The sequence below is a fragment of the Monomorium pharaonis genome, chromosome 3, assembly GCF_013373865.1.
Source record: "Monomorium pharaonis isolate MP-MQ-018 chromosome 3, ASM1337386v2, whole genome shotgun sequence".
Taxonomy (NCBI): Eukaryota; Metazoa; Arthropoda; class Insecta; order Hymenoptera; family Formicidae; genus Monomorium; species Monomorium pharaonis.
In genome coordinates, this window is record NC_050469.1 from 605,962 (window position 1) to 621,938 (window position 15,977).

Genomic DNA, 15,977 nt, shown 5'->3' on the forward strand with positions numbered 1-15,977 from the left:
AAAGAACAGACCATATGTCAATTCATGTGTGAGGGCCTTAACAGCACTAAAACTACGGCAATGCTGTCTAGAATAAAAACGACGTAGCAATAACATACAAGCCGGCCATCAAAGAAAGGCGACCAAAAACTAATCCCGAATGCCCCAACGTTCATGGTAAGCACGCAATGAATTGGCTCAATGTCTGCTGTAGGCTGTAAACAGTAAAGCAATACGAAGTGGAGACATTTTCTACGACTACTGCTACGGCCTACGACTCTCCATTGTACATGGCCCTAGGACGGGATTCATAGGACGGTATTCATAGTCGATTCTTATATTTAAGATTATCTTAAGTACAGTCTTAAGATGCCATCAACCAATCACAGAGCCGTATTAGCATCTTAAGACATTACTTGAGACGATCTTAAAATAAGATTCGACTATGAATACCGACCATAGACCGATCTTAAGCTCAAGCATTGGCTACGGTCCACTTGACGCTACAAACGTTTCAAAGCATTCTTTGATTGGTCAATTCGTAAAAATCTTTGTTTCGATTGGTCAATCAAACGCTTCGAAGCATTTGTAGAGTCAAGTGGACCGCAGCTATTGTCTTAAGTCTAGCTTCGAGCCGACTTGAGACTTACTTAACCAATGAAATAACAGCATTGACGTCTCAAGATCGTGCTTAAGCTGGAACTTGAATAAGATTCGACTTATGAATTCCGGCCATAGCAATGGCCCCTCCATTAATACAAGCTCTATGGTCAACAAATAACGAATGGGAGCGCTGGTGGCACTGGCGCCACATTTAATGCTATGTTCAACTGTTTACCGAAAAAACAGATGCGAATGTAGCGACTCTATGCGTAGCGGTATTGGGCGTGTAAAAACAATTGAAGAACTTATTTCGAAATTCGATACGCATTTCGTACTGATCAGTACTGATACAGTAGACTTAGACAGTAGAGAGACTAAAGATTAGTGACTTAGAAGATAAATATGGCAGGTTAGTTAGAATTCCACACACTGGTGTATGGATTAAAGTTTTCAGAAAGAGTTCAATCATTTGCAATATTTTATGTACAACAATTCTGGAAGAATTCTGCAAATTGTCATGAAATGTTGGAACAGACATTTTTTTGAACTCTACCACACAGTAAAGTTGATGAAAGACGTACAAAAAGTCGTAGCATCGAAATGATACCAAAATGATTATTAATACACACGTGAGGAATGCCTGGCCATACAAAGTTAGCCGCGTTTCAATTTCTATACAATACGTTATATGCACTACAGAAATCCGAGAACAGCTAACTTTTTATATGGCCAGCCATTTTTGTCCACATGCGTACATATAATATAATACATATCACCTTCGAAAAAGGTATCAATAACTTCTATAAAAGTGAACTTATTGATACCATTCTTATTTTATTTTGAAAAGAATGGGCAGAGCTACATAAAAGTATTTAACCTAGTATGAAGGTTAAATTCTTTCAGCTATACAGTATGTTAAATTGTGCGAAAATTAGAACACACATCATACACACGAATAGTAAATATAAGCCTGAAGATGAAACAATTTTAATTATCAAATAATGGTAAAAAATGATTGTCAGTACATACTAATAATTTTTATTTTTATTTCAAAGTAATTCAAAACAACATACATATATATTATTGACTTTCAATGTCTCAAATGCAGATATTTTTTATAATATAGAGGTAGTTTGTACAAATAGTAATGGTCTGTAAGTTTATGAAAAACATACATATATGTTCTGCAATACTTGTTTCTATAACTCAGAGTATAATAAACCAATAATCAACCAAAAAATAAGATATTACATTTTTTTGCATTAGGAATGTTTTTTTTATTTGGGGATAATTTATAAGGATTGGGAAATTCTAAAAAATGTTTTTACATAATATCTGATTTTAGATCTATTGTGTCAAATATATATATAACCAATACAAAAAAATTAGCTGTTAAAGGATTAAAACCTTTAAACTTTTCTGTTTAATGTTTTCAACAAAAATAATTTCTAAATATTTCAGGATTTCTAAACTTTACTCGCCCTGTATAATAATACATTTTTTTATTAAAAAAATTTTAGTTATTTACCTTTATTATATTAATTAGATTGCAAATCCAGCTATGACTTTCATGATTAAGTAGTTGTATTTTTATATATTGGACATATTCTTTTATTTTTTATAAAATTTTAAATAAAAGAATCATGGATGTTTTGCCATTTCAGAGTTATCTCAGAAATATTGCAGACTATTTCATAATTTTGATGAAATGTTTCACTTTTAACTTGAAATATTTCTAAAATAAGTCTAAAAGTTTCTATGAGAAACAATTTATTTGAGAAATTAGAGCGCAAAGATTAATAAAGATTATTATTGCAAACATAAAATAGCAATATGGAAATAAATGTTTTAATATTTATTTTAATTGTTGATAAACAATTTTTTCAAAATTTAGTTATGTAATATATGTATTTAATCCATGCCTTTCAGCTTTGGATAACTGTACATTTTATATTGCCTTTGCATAGTTGTGTGTAATAGAACAATACAGTATAATATAATTTGATGTAGCACAGGATAAAAGTAATATTGTCATATGATAATATAATAATATAATAATAAAATATCATAATGCTTTACTACAATATAACATACTGTATTCTACTCTAATTTAATATATTGAAATGAAACTAGCTACAAGTACACTAAGCTCTTAATTTTGTAATATATTTAGAAGAAGAAGATAAAAAGATGGTACTAAAGGAATTGTCACAAATACAAGAGCAACAGCAGGTATTGCAACAATTACAATTACTACCGACTACAATGCAGTCGCTGATGGAACAACAGCAACAGACACTAAAGGATGTATTAAAGTCCTTGACGCAAATTCAGCTTCAACTGCAGGAACAATCGAATTCATTGCAGTTACAGGTGCAACAGCTACAGAAGCAACAGCAGAAACAATTGAATTCATTGCAGTTACAGGTGCAACAGTTACAGAACAAACAGCAGGAACAATTCAATTCATTGCAATTACAAGTGCAACAGTTACAGCAGCAACAGCAGAGACAACAACATCAAGAGCAACAGCAGATAGAAAAGTATATTATTTATATACTTCTTATATATGTTATCTTGTGCTGGAACATAACATTGCGCGCGCCATTTAGCCTTAATATCATCATACATAAATATAATTCAACACATGAAACGTGCTTGAAATAAATTTAAATTTTTTGCACAAAAATAATTTTTTTATGCAAAACTTATAAATATTTGTGTGCATGAGTACTTCAGACTATACAAAATTCTTCCAGGATTCGAGATTTTAATAAATTTTTTTCTATCATCACATTATCTTGGACATTGCCCTCATTTTTACATTTTGGAACAAAACGCAGAAACAAACGTTACAAATTTTTTATTTTTATATTTATGTTCGCGCAGATACTTTGTAGTAAACAAAGTGCTACCGACTCAATTGTTAATAAATTTTTTCTAACATTGTTTATTTTAGACATTGTTCTTATACTTGTATATTTTACCACAAAACTCAGAAGCAATGATTAAAAATTTTTTATTTTACATATTCGTGTTTGCATGGATATGTTGGGATAAACAGAGTGCTTCCACGTCTTGATTGTTAATAAATTAATTTTTTTTTTAACATCACTGAGCTCTTAGGAATTGTCTGCATTTGTATTTATGCATTTTAGCATAGAAGTTACAAATTTTTTATTTAATTCATGCGTACTTGTGTAAGATACAAATTTTTAGTCACTTTAACTTTACGAAATGTAATGTTCTAGTTAGAAAAAAGATATAGATGTGCATGTCTAACTTTTGATTAAAGTTGTAATTTGAAAAATACACACAAACATATGTGTGTATAAAAGATATGAATAAATATTTTTATATTTGTTTATTCGCAAATTTTATTTTTAGTTATGATCACAGTGGACAACGTGGTTGGAGAAATTATCGAAGAAATGGAGGCGGCTATGTAAAGATAGTAAATATTTATTCATAAATACAAAAGATACATACTATTGAAGAAATATTAGACAAGTCGGAGAAAACGTAACTGCAAAAATAAAAACCTTATAATAAAACTATTATTTCGTTTTTCAAATATGAAAAAAAATAAAATAGAATTTTGAAAAATATACATTTGTCTCTTATTGCTAATATCTTGCCTTTATTGTGTGTGCATGCGCACGCGCACTTTGTATATCCACATTATATATTTAATAATAAAAACCTAATATAACTAAAAGAAAGAAAGAAATTAATAGATTAAAATACGGTTTTATCTGTTGTATTATTTTACCACAAAACAACATTGAAAAGCTGGTTAACTTTTCTTAGTATGATTCATGAGTTGTGTCTTCATTAGTTTTTTGTTATGTTCATGTTATTTGCAATAGTATATATATATGTATTTTGTATATAGAATCAACATTATAATTGATTTTAAAAATTATGGTTATTTGAAGCTTAGAAATTAATGTTAATTAAAAATGGATTACATGTAGAATGATCATTTTTTATCTACGTGAACAACTTAATTGTGAAATGTTTTTTATAAAAATTTTAGAAAAAATTTTTAGTAATTATGTAAAGTAATATACATATATCCAACGTAACTTTGTAAACGTTAAACATAAAAATAACCTGAAAATATCAGGAAGGGCATTCTTAAGAATTATTATAAAGGACTATTGGATCATAATGGAGGATAATAGACAATAAAAAATCAAAATAAAATGCATTAGAAATGCTTGTCAATAAATTTGAAAATGTTCACAATAACTGTGGCCTCTCAAAAGTGGTTTTTGAAGAAGTTTTTAGCGAGAAATGTCAGAAAAAATAGTAAAAAAATATCTAACACAATAAAATAAGTAACAATGACGGAAAAGTTCTGCGTGAAAAGTTGAAAACCTGTGTAGAACAGAACAATTGCAGACCTTGTGTCGGATCGTAAGCACAAGGGGGTGGACCTCGCTTCGCGTAGAAAGTTGAAACCCATGTAGACCAAGTAACTCGTAAAATCATGACGAAAAATTATAATTTTAATGCAATTTAAATAATTTAATTTTTGCAATTTAAACTTTACAATAATACAATTAATTTTGTATCTCAATCTTTATTTACGATTGCCGATATCATAATAGCAATAAAAGTAGCAATGTTTTTTTATTACAATATTTATATTTACAAAAATGGGGTTATATTAATTAAATATAAAATAAAAAATACAAGTAGCCGCTTCTTTACATAAAAAATAATTAAATTCTTACGATGAAATTTGCAAAATAAAAGAGGCATGGTACAATTTATACGTATATTAGAGGTATATTGACTATTTTTCCCATCCGCTTATACAACATGTACTTTATACAAATGTAAACGTCTCGCGCGACGCTTTTCGTCACTTTAAATACACACATCAAATCTCGCATATGTATACAAAATGATTGACTTGACATAAGAAATACTCGTTTATATTGTACATAATTTCACGAGTAACATATTTCGTAACAATGCGTATCACAATGATTATTGATCTCACTGTGACACTATATATTACAATTTTATACACAGAGGTATGAATATTAGAATAGGAATATATATTCCATTAAATTAAGTACCGTTATTGTCGAAGGCACTAAAAGTATATTCATATAGTCTGATATAAATAATTATTTTTACAAGTCATCATATATTTGTGCATACAAAATATTGCGCTCGCGCACATACACCCGCAAAAACGCCGAAGGAATACTATTAAAATAAATAATAAATAGATCTCAGAGATTCAGTATCGTAGTCGCTCGTAGTCACATACATACACACTGCACGTCATTAATGTAAAAAAAAAAATAAATAGTATCTGGAAATTTTGTCGCTTTTGTCATACAATAAAGCGTCATTTTCGCGAAATTTCACGATTACATTTGAAAAACATCACGTTCTAGTGATAGCTAAAAATCTTTAACTTTCCAATTAAATAACAAATATGTATATACATAGTAAATGCTTTCTCCCGTTATGTATTACGCAAATATTACGAATACGTTCACCGACACAGACTCATTGGTGTCAGTCTCCGATGAACACTGGCATGTATTCTCTTTCTCTACCTCGAAAGAATACAAGTCCTTATGTGCTTATCAGTAATACATGACACAATTACTCTTGAGACACCGCAAATCGTTAATTAAATAAATTTATCTAAAATATTTATTTTAGATAATATTTATCTAAAATAATCTAATATATTGATTTATTAAGTTGTACGCATTATTGTCCTTGGTACTATTACATACATTCAATATACCGTTGAAATCGAATAGTATTTTTTTTTGCTTCTATATCATTTCAACAAAAAATTCTTGGTTGAAGAAGTTTAACAATTTAAAACGTCGCAATAATTCACGTATATTATTATACGCGAAATTGTAAATATATAGTTCATTTTTAATAACAAATTATCCCAATACATTGTTGGTCCTTACAAAGAGAAAATTTATTTTCTCTTTTTACTATTTAAAACTTTTAAAAAATTTGATGTACAAAACGCAAAGTATTAAATATGCAACAAAATTGTTTCCAAAAGTATTTATGTACCTATATATATTATAAAGATGCGATTCGTTATAATACTCTTGTCTTTAAAGTCCGAGTAAGAACAACTCGTGTTGCATTACTCACTTAAGGAAAAAAAAAGTAGAACAAAAGATAGGAACTGAGTAAGGATGAGAGAAGGGGAAAGAGGAGGAAAACAGGAAGAGATAATGGAAACTATTAATCTATCCTAGTCAGCCTTCTGTATTTTCCCGCTTTACGTGGTACTTGAGCAGTATCTGCCGGTCTCCCCGGTACTTGTTATTAGTGTTTTGCGTTAGAGTCTGAATCTGGCTCAGAACTGGAACTGGAAGTCTCCCCAGTATTAACGTTCGTACTGCAGCGCGAGCTCCTTCGACTATTGCTGCCCGAGTGCCGGCATTTTTCACGATCCATTCCACCTACAATTTTCATTAAAGTAAACATTTTTTTTAATCATTTTCTCATATTAATTTGAAAAAATTGGATAAGTGCTAAAGTTTTCATAGGTTTTCAGTAGATGTTGTAATTAACTTTTTTATTGTATTATTGAGATATGTATAAATATATGTATATCACTAAAAAGGCAACATTTTTGTTTAGAAAAAGTTATAGAAATTAGCTATAGTAATAATTCTCAAGTAATAATTCTTTTAAATCAAGGTGCAAATGGAGCAAAAGAAAGATGTGTACGTATATTGTTTTTTTAATTCCAACCTGCGAAAAATGATTTGTTAAAGATATATATTACAACATCACATGTATATGCATTCTTTTTGAGTGAGTTTTACTATGTGTGTGTGCGCGCGCGCGGGTGTGTGTGTCCACAGGTTTCAACATAATTTCTAATTTTTAATTTGGAAAAATTTGTATCTATATATTAAAGAAATTATCAAAATGTACAACCTCTCTGTATAAAAAATTAACAATAAAATAATTCAAAATTTAATCACAGTTGCATGCATTAGTTAGAAAACATTTTGAATTAGTTTAAAATCTTGAATAATATTAGGGGAATATTTTAGGATAATTTTTTAAAGAATTTTTAAAAATGAGTACTCACCAGTTAATGGTGTGTGAACTTCGACTTTGATGTTTGCCGTTGCGGTGACTTTAGTGGTGATGTGTGGCGTGGGCGGAATCGGCGATGTTCGACTAGATCCACTCGTATCCGATCCGCTACAGTTCTGTTAGTCAAAATGAAAGAACATGCTCGTTAGTCATGCTCAGAAAAGTGTGATAAATTTATTGGAGAAAGTATGCTCTCTCATGCTGGTCAACAATCGCGAATCTCAACGCACCTGATTACCACATGTAGACGTGGTCTCCACCTTGAGTTCCGGGTGGACAATAATACAGGACTCTTGCGTGCTGTGCCACGAGTTGGGCTCTTCGCTGATGGTTGTCAGCGATGGTTCGGCATGCAACCGGACGTTGTCAATTTTGTGAGATCTCCTCGGTGGTGTGGGTGGCTTAGATCTTCTCACGATGGGGGACGCCGGCGGCGTTGGTGTGGCTATACGATCTGGATGATCGTTCGGAATTACTTCCGCCGACGGACCAATCAGGGACAACAAAATAGGGAAAAAGAAAACACCATTTACAAGACTGATGCCGACAACGCAGAATAACACGAAGAAAAAATAATTGACTATGAAATTGAATTCCGAGAAGGCAAGCATCACCACGGACAGTAGTGTCGTGAACGCACTATGAACAACTGGAGCAAACATATGTTCCAGAGCTAGGCGCATCCTGCGATCTCTGCTGCCTACACTGGTGACGAAACTCTGAAAAAGAATTACATACTAATGAAAATATGTATTATATAACGATACAATATTAAAATTCCAGAAAAGACAATCAAAATCAAATGTTAATGCATAAATATATCAACAATTAGCTGTATTGGTAATAATTGGTGAATTAACACGATTGCTAAAACGTTTTAATTTTTTTTTTAATTAAAAAAAAGTTTGTTTTTTATTGTTTTTTATATAAACCGAATATGTTCAAAACAACGGACAAAAAATTAAACTAAAAACAAATTAATAAAGTTTTTCGAGTTACTTACCAAACAAATGTGTACCATAAAATGAACAGCTATGCCCACGCTAACCACTAACAGGACGGCAGGTACCGCACTCAATTTGATCCCGAACACGCTCATAATCCCTAATAATTGCATGATAACACAAAAGAGAGAGGCACCAACCAGTACGGCAGCCCACATATTCAACACAAGCAGTGCGACAACGAAGATGCTCACAGTCAACGCGGCCAGGACAGCGATAGCCGTAGACACCCTCAAATCCATGTACTGTTCCCAGAAGAGAAACGGTATACCGGATGGAAAATTTGGCAGACCGCGTTCTTCAAACTTTTTGCATAATTCTCGAACATTACTGATTAATTCTGTGATATCTTGTGTATTTGTGAGTCTGTGCAAGTAAAACGGCATTTGTGCGTACGTAAGCGGCATGCTCTTAGGGATCTTGAGCTCATGGTCATTACTGTAGACCCATTGGCGCGGTTCGGGCCTCAGATTCGCTTGCGAAGCACCGTAGGCAAGCGCGTCATTGGACGCCCATGCACTCAGATAATTGTAGAAAGCTCGTGGATTAATGATACCTTCTGAATCGACCAGTCGCACTTGAGTAATCAATGTCTTGTCGATTGGATTGTCCACATGACCGGTCTGTACAAGCAGCTTATACGCCAAAATCGCTTCGTCGCTTGCGTTTGGGAACCATCTCTCTTGGGTGATGCAGCCGTTCTTGTAGTCCTTGTCAAACACCGTCTGCAGACCCTTTAACCAATCACGGAACAAACCAAGCCAGAATTCAGGGAGACCACCATTGTCATTCTTGATAACGTTTTTGATCCGCATGAAAGCGTCATGATATTCATGTAATAATCGTTGATTAGTCGGATATTCGAAATCTCGGCCGGTGATCGCGTACATACTGTAGAAGCCGAAATGCTTGGCCTGAGCAGATAGGAATGCATGCTCATTCGAGTTCTGCGGCACCAAATCGGTTAAATCCAAGCCGTCACGTAAGCGTACCGCCCCAAACAAGCCACCACCCACCATAATAATCAGGAACATTACGCCGAACACTTTGGTAGTCCGTCGAGTGATAAAGGATGCGTAATGCTGAGACACAAATTGCGTCAGAGAGAAGTTCAAACAATCATCTTGCGAACATCCGGTCAGCGCGTCCTCCTCAGTGCACTGTTTATCCACATCGATAATATTTCCACCTATCTGCAACACAAATGGGATTCTTATAGATAATGCTAATTTAAATTTGATACAAATACATAAAAAACAAATTGTTTTATATTGTTTTACTTAGCTAGCCGTAAGTAAACCTTTCTTGATTCTTATCGAATTCGAGTTGTGTAATCAAATAATCATTTATCAGAATAAATTTCTTAAATCTTCAATAAATCGAATATTAAAATATAATATTGTACAATATAATTTCAAATAGAATGTAATTCGATGTATATACTACAATATGTATATGCATGTTTTATTTCATACCCAGGATTCGTTCTGCGCATTTTGCGGTGTTAAGATCTGCGTGCAGGTTTCTCGTCTCTCAGGCGGTATCGCCCTGGTGACTGTCTGCTTGACCGTGTTGTTGTACCTCACGGAATACCTATTCTTTTTGCGATTAGGTAACGCCGGTAAGCAACAGCAGAGAATGTCCCTCCTGCCAGAACGCCTACGTCGTAGATCCAGACTGACCATTGCGGGGAATATCAGTAGCATAGCGGCCAGATTGAACAAGAGTACAATAGCAGCTTGCATGCAGAACGTTCGAAGAGCCGGAATGGGGATTATCGCCGCTGCGAAGAAGGTTGCAACATTGGTGAGGCCTGTCAATAACACTGACAGACCAATTCGCTTGAGAACGACTCCCGTTTGCTCACTGCTAGGCACTTCGTTTATCGACAATTCGGCATACGTATGCGTCATCAGGAACATATCATGTACACCCAGACCGAGGGCAAGAAATGGCACTATTTGCGTGGTGGTGGCATTAAATGGAATTCCTAGAAGAGCGCAGAAACCCAATCCTGCGGCTACTGTAGCGCAAATCAGCATCACTCCGGCCATTCCCACTCCGGCTTGCGAACGCACCGTATCTTTCCAACGATAGAGGGTTACAGCGGCATATAGCAACTTGAAAAATAAAATAAAATCTTTGAATCGATAAAATAGGTAAATAAAATCAATCGTAATACATTTGGCGTAGACTTTTTCGAATTTTACGGCATCATTCTAAATAGTTTTATATATATAATCAACCATAGAGTTACTTCTAGGAAAGACATACCATAATCATGCCACCGGTTACGATTTTTCCGATGGACACCTTGCTGTACGTCCTAAGGATGTCATTCATGGTTGTCGTACTGAAAGCGTATAAATTATACAGCGCTGACCCGTCCATTTCTCCCCGCCTTTTCACCTCGTTGCTGAACATTCTTTGCCAAGTCTCTAGAACCTTAGCCGCCTTTTCCTGCGTCCAATCGATATGATGGACTCTGTAGGTGTTCGCCAGGAATTCGTATAGCTCACGTTCGCCCATCAATTGCACTACAGTTTGTAACGCGGCCGCGCGAGTCAAATGACCCGTCTTGTTATGTTTGGCGCCGCCGACTATCAGCTCCTCCGGCCAATGCATGTATTTGGCCGCGAACCCATAGCAGCCACCTGTCAGTTCGGCTCCTACATCAGGTACCTATTACAGAAAACAATAATGTTTAAAAAAAAATACAAAAATAAAATGCTGTCCTAAGCAAAATGTTGCAACATATACTAAGAAAAAAAGTTGTTAATTTGACTAAATTTTTCAACTTGATTAAATTTCTTTGATTCAACTATCTGTGTATTTCAGTCAAATATATAAATACTTAAATTAAAGTTCAAGTATTTTATGTATTTAAGTTAATTGCGTAAATACTTGAACCGAAGAAATTTAATCCAGTTGAAAAATTTAGTCAATTTAACATTTTTTTCTCAGTGTAGTTACACGAAAAGAAATAAATTTCAAAATTTTCTGCATATAAGTATATGGTCATTCTTTTATATAAAAATAAAATTTTACTCGGGCAAACTAGAAAGATAAAATAATCTTTTGAATATGGTTTTAGTATTGATTTCTATCAATTTCGAACAAAGCAACGATTTCTTGGATTATTAATTCAATTTCGATAATAATACACACACATAATAAAAATAAATAAAAATAACAATTAAAAATTAAATTGAGTTCCGTGATTTTTTTTACAAGCGGCAACCGTTTCAACCGCAAGGAATAAGATAGAAACGCGATTCTTTTTCTATCTGTCAGCTCAAGCCCTTCCGCAACATTTTGTTTTTCATCTATGAATTTCTGAAGCGTGACCGAAGGCAGAACCGTGTCAAGTCACGCCAGGAATTCCTACAGCAAAGAATTATTACAGGGGGTTCGAGCGACGTTCTTTCTTATAAGGTAACCGGGGGTGTCGTGGACCCCACACCGAGACTTTATAGGGCTCTATAAAAGGGCGTACCGGCCGTGACTTTAGACGATCAAGCTGCCTTGTCCACTGTCCTTTATATCATACCAGAACAGATGAGCGTCCGCCACAATGCGGTACGAAGAATAGAATCTCAACACAGAATTACTGTATCTGAACGTATCTCGAGCAAGACTTTACACACACACACACACACACACATTCCGCGCATATATAGAAATACAAATACTGCGCCTAGCGTTCTGAACTGTAGATTCTTTGACTGATTTTAAATCGATTTTTCTTTTACAAGAACATCAAAGCATCCATAACTTCTGCATGCCTTATAAGCGATCAAAAATGAAAAATTTTCGTTAAAAACTGAAATTTCTCAGAGAAACAGATAAAAAGGCAGAATTTGCAATTAATCTCAAGTTAGATATAATTGGAATTTTAACGTAAGACTTAAGAATGTAAATTGTTAAAAATATGTAAAAAAATATTGAGAAGATGATAAATAAAGAATAAAAGTTTAAAAGTTATATATATATATATATATATATATATATATATATATATAGGAAAGGGCGCGATATTTATTATATTTCTATGTAAGATTTTATTTCTTCTTTTATTAATTAAATGCAATTAGGTGAAGTTAGTACGACTGGACGGTCGTCCTAATTGAATTGGAAGCACATCGTTAAGTGCCGCTGCATCGCGGAAGTGTACGGACGAGGTACATAGGAAAGGCATACCAAATAAAGCTTCGCAATCGTCTCCGATCGTACGTGTGATTGAAATCGGTTACCTCACACCTGGCCGACGTTATGTAATTCCACGAAGAAGCGTGTAGAATGTAGCAAAGAGTCGCTGACACGCTTTTCATACTTTTTACTAGTGCTCGCGACACGTTCTACCGTCTTCCGGTACGTTATACGGCGTGATAGGTTGGTACGTGTTCGAGGAGAAAACAGCACGACGCGGATATACGCTTGCATCTCTCTAATACCAATACGTTCACGCGATCTTATTGACACAAATAGGAAAAAGCGTTTCGATATATCATCGACGCAAACAAAACAAAAAAATATAAAATTTCTTTTAGACGAATGTAAAATATATATAGCAATATGTCCTATCGCGACTCAACGATTAATTATACTGAATTAGCGAGAGAAAAGTGTAACGCTGTCGCGAGCGCGACTGTGTTCGGGACACCCCGTGCATACGCGAAACACGCGATTGCCGGTTCTTGACTTAAACACCCGATCAACGTGCCCCGCCTGCAGCTATACACTCGAAATATTCCGAAGCGCATGCACGGCGCGCGGCCATTAAGTGCAATTACTTTAAGTACGAGAGCGCGGATACCCGTTATGAAAATAGAAATAGGTGTGTGTCTGAGAAAAGGAGCGAAAGAGTAGAGAGAGAGAGAAAGAGAGAGAGAGATAAGGATTCTTCTTCGCGATGTTAATATACGCATACAAGAGAGAGAGAGAGAGAGAGAGAGAGAGAGAGAGAGAGAGAGAGAGAGAGAGAGAGAGAGAGAGAGAGAGAGCGCGCACAGCGATGCGGTTCACGTTGTGCACGTGTCAGAGCACGCCGGCGCGGCCGTGCGTATGTTAATGACACCGAAATGACGGGCGCGTAATGCGATGCGCGCGGTGCGCGTGTGTGGAACCGCTGCTCAGCCGGGCCGAGCAGGCGGGCATGCGACCACCGGCGTAGCGCAATAATGACGCACGTCACTCGATTTTATTATTTTAATGGCCCGCCACGCCGCGCCGCGGCCCACGCGACTCGCATACTCATCGCCCGTTTTCGCGCAGGGATCGTCCTTTCATTCAGACCGAGCCATTTCCCCTCCCCTCTGCCTTCCTTCCGTCTTCTTATCTTGCGTTAAGCGCGACGAACGTGCCGATTGCTGCGGATTCGTCATTACGCGACGCGTCTTTTAATTAAAACCGGAGACAATGAGCTTTTCTCCCATTCTCGTTTCCCGAATAAAAAAAAAAACCGCAGACGCGACTCAATTGGAAGACTTAATTTCTTTTCGTCATTTTAGGAGGATGTTTGCATTACACTTCAAAGTTGCCAAAAATTTGTAATTTAACAGATTCTTCTATTATTGTGAATATCTCTGTAAAATTTTATCGTCATTCTCTTATTGGTTTAAGCGGAATTTGACGTTAATTTTTCATTTATTCGCGATCCCTATGTAAAATCGCACTTTATAATTATAGTTGCGATGAGAAAATAGCATTACGAATTAAAGCAAATTTTTTATATTAAAAGTTTATTGTATATATAAGTAACTAAGTAAATATATTTATTTTAATATCATTTTGACTTAAACCGAAAATAATCGCAATTTGAGAACTAGGAAGATCCAGTTTTGACTGTTTAGAGCGCTTCTCTATTTAATTTGTATAATTATTCCAAAAACAAAAATTTCTAATTTCAATAAAAGTATCCTCTAGCTCTTCACTCGATGTACTAAATCCTCAACATATTTTGCAGACCATTAAAGTGCTAATTTTTTAGTTATATCACACTGTTGTAACAAGTGAGCGACTTTTAATTTAAACTAAAACTATCATCATAATGAATCAGCGATGCTCGAGCAAAACCTTTCGCGAGCATACGCGCGCAAGAAATCCGGCGATTTCAATCGCGTGGAGACGCGCGGTTAAATATTCATCGCCATCATTCCGCGGACATCAAAGCGTCCACCGGTCCGCGTACGTGCGCACAACCGGCCGTCGTATCCGGTAGAGAATTTCAAACGATCGCTTGTTATTCTCGACGCGATTCGCATGGACGAATGTCTCGTCGATGACAGTCTTTATATTATCTTGTTTCGTTAGCGTCTTCTTTTTTTACATCCAATGCAATACTTATGAGCGTGTATTCGTCGAATTACAAAGCACGGCTATCACGGATTCCTATTCTACTCTTGTCCTGTTTCTGTAATCTACTTTTAGTCGAAGCAAGTACTTAGTTTTCACACTTATTGTATTTAATATTATATTTTATTTAATATTATAATTCGTCTTTTGTTATGTCAGCAATTTTGTAGAATCCGATAAAATGACGATTTTAATGTCGAACGAAAGATACAATTACACGGATTTTACCTTTTGCGATTTTTTGTTAGGTGCGGTTTCCGGGCATTCTGGATCCAGCGGATCCAGGCATGGTTTGCTCTGATAGCCGTTCGTTATTCCAGCCCTCTTCATGTAGTCCTCGAGTGTTTTAAAGGGAAACGAAATCAGAAACCCCTTTATCTCGTCCAACAATGTGGAAGGATTCAAATTCGTCCACTTGACGCGTTTGTTGCTCTTTACACCACTGTTTAATCAAAAAAAGAAAAATCTATATGGTTTCGTCGATGTAACTAAAACTTATTACTATTTGCTCAAATTTGTAATAAAAATCAGATTCATGATCGCAAAGGTAAAATTACTAATAAACGTTAGACCACATACAAAACATTTGTGCCATTTTAATACTGACACTGGCATTAACTAGCTAGAAAAATTTAGAAAATGTAAAAATTTGGAAAACATTTCTTTATAATCTATTAAAATTGCGGAAAAGTTGACAATACTTACGGTATGTGAACGGGAAATTCCGGACCCAAAAGTTTACTACCCTCCCAGAAACAGTCGAGTGGTGTAATAATGGAGCAAGGAATAATACTTTCGAAGATCTGCAAATAAACAAATATAAACACATTTTTTTGCAACCAGACAAATAAATTTTGATTATTTAATATCACTAATATTTGAATATTATTATTAATTGGCTGAACACTTAACGATAAC

General features: G+C 34.8%; 2 protein-coding genes across 6 annotated transcripts in view; one reads left to right on the forward strand and one right to left on the reverse strand.

Moving 5' to 3' along the window:
* Positions 1-25: 25 nt before the first annotated feature.
* LOC105840109 (splicing factor 3B subunit 4) lies at positions 26-4,192 on the forward strand. Of its 5 annotated transcripts, none has more exons than XM_036284250.1 (4): positions 790-991; positions 2,756-2,814; positions 2,950-3,125; positions 3,970-4,192. In XM_036284250.1, exons 1-4 carry the CDS (start codon positions 985-987, stop codon positions 4,052-4,054), a joined length of 327 nt encoding a protein of 108 aa, XP_036140143.1. In that variant the 5' UTR covers positions 790-984; the 3' UTR covers positions 4,055-4,192. The 5 variants fall into 5 exon arrangements, with proteins under 5 accessions (XP_012542338.1, XP_036140143.1, XP_012542337.1 ...); XM_036284249.1 differs by lacking the exon at positions 790-991 and adding an exon at positions 1,268-1,369; XM_012686884.3 differs by lacking the exon at positions 790-991 and adding an exon at positions 26-156 and having other exon boundaries at positions 2,756-3,125.
* A 962-nt stretch (positions 4,193-5,154) lies between these two features.
* Positions 5,155-15,977, reverse strand: part of LOC105840112 (protein patched) — a 42,770-nt gene continuing 31,947 nt past the window's right edge. The window contains exons 5-12 of the mRNA XM_012686891.2: positions 15,765-15,862; positions 15,288-15,501; positions 10,980-11,387; positions 10,181-10,825; positions 8,705-9,898; positions 7,932-8,420; positions 7,694-7,817; positions 5,155-7,052 (exon numbers count right to left, since the gene is read on the reverse strand). Of these exons, the coding sequence (XP_012542345.1) occupies positions 6,916-7,052; positions 7,694-7,817; positions 7,932-8,420; positions 8,705-9,898; positions 10,181-10,825; positions 10,980-11,387; positions 15,288-15,501; positions 15,765-15,862 (3,309 nt within the window). The 3' untranslated portion in view covers positions 5,155-6,915. The remainder of the gene's footprint in view (positions 7,053-7,693; positions 7,818-7,931; positions 8,421-8,704; positions 9,899-10,180; positions 10,826-10,979; positions 11,388-15,287; positions 15,502-15,764; positions 15,863-15,977) is intronic.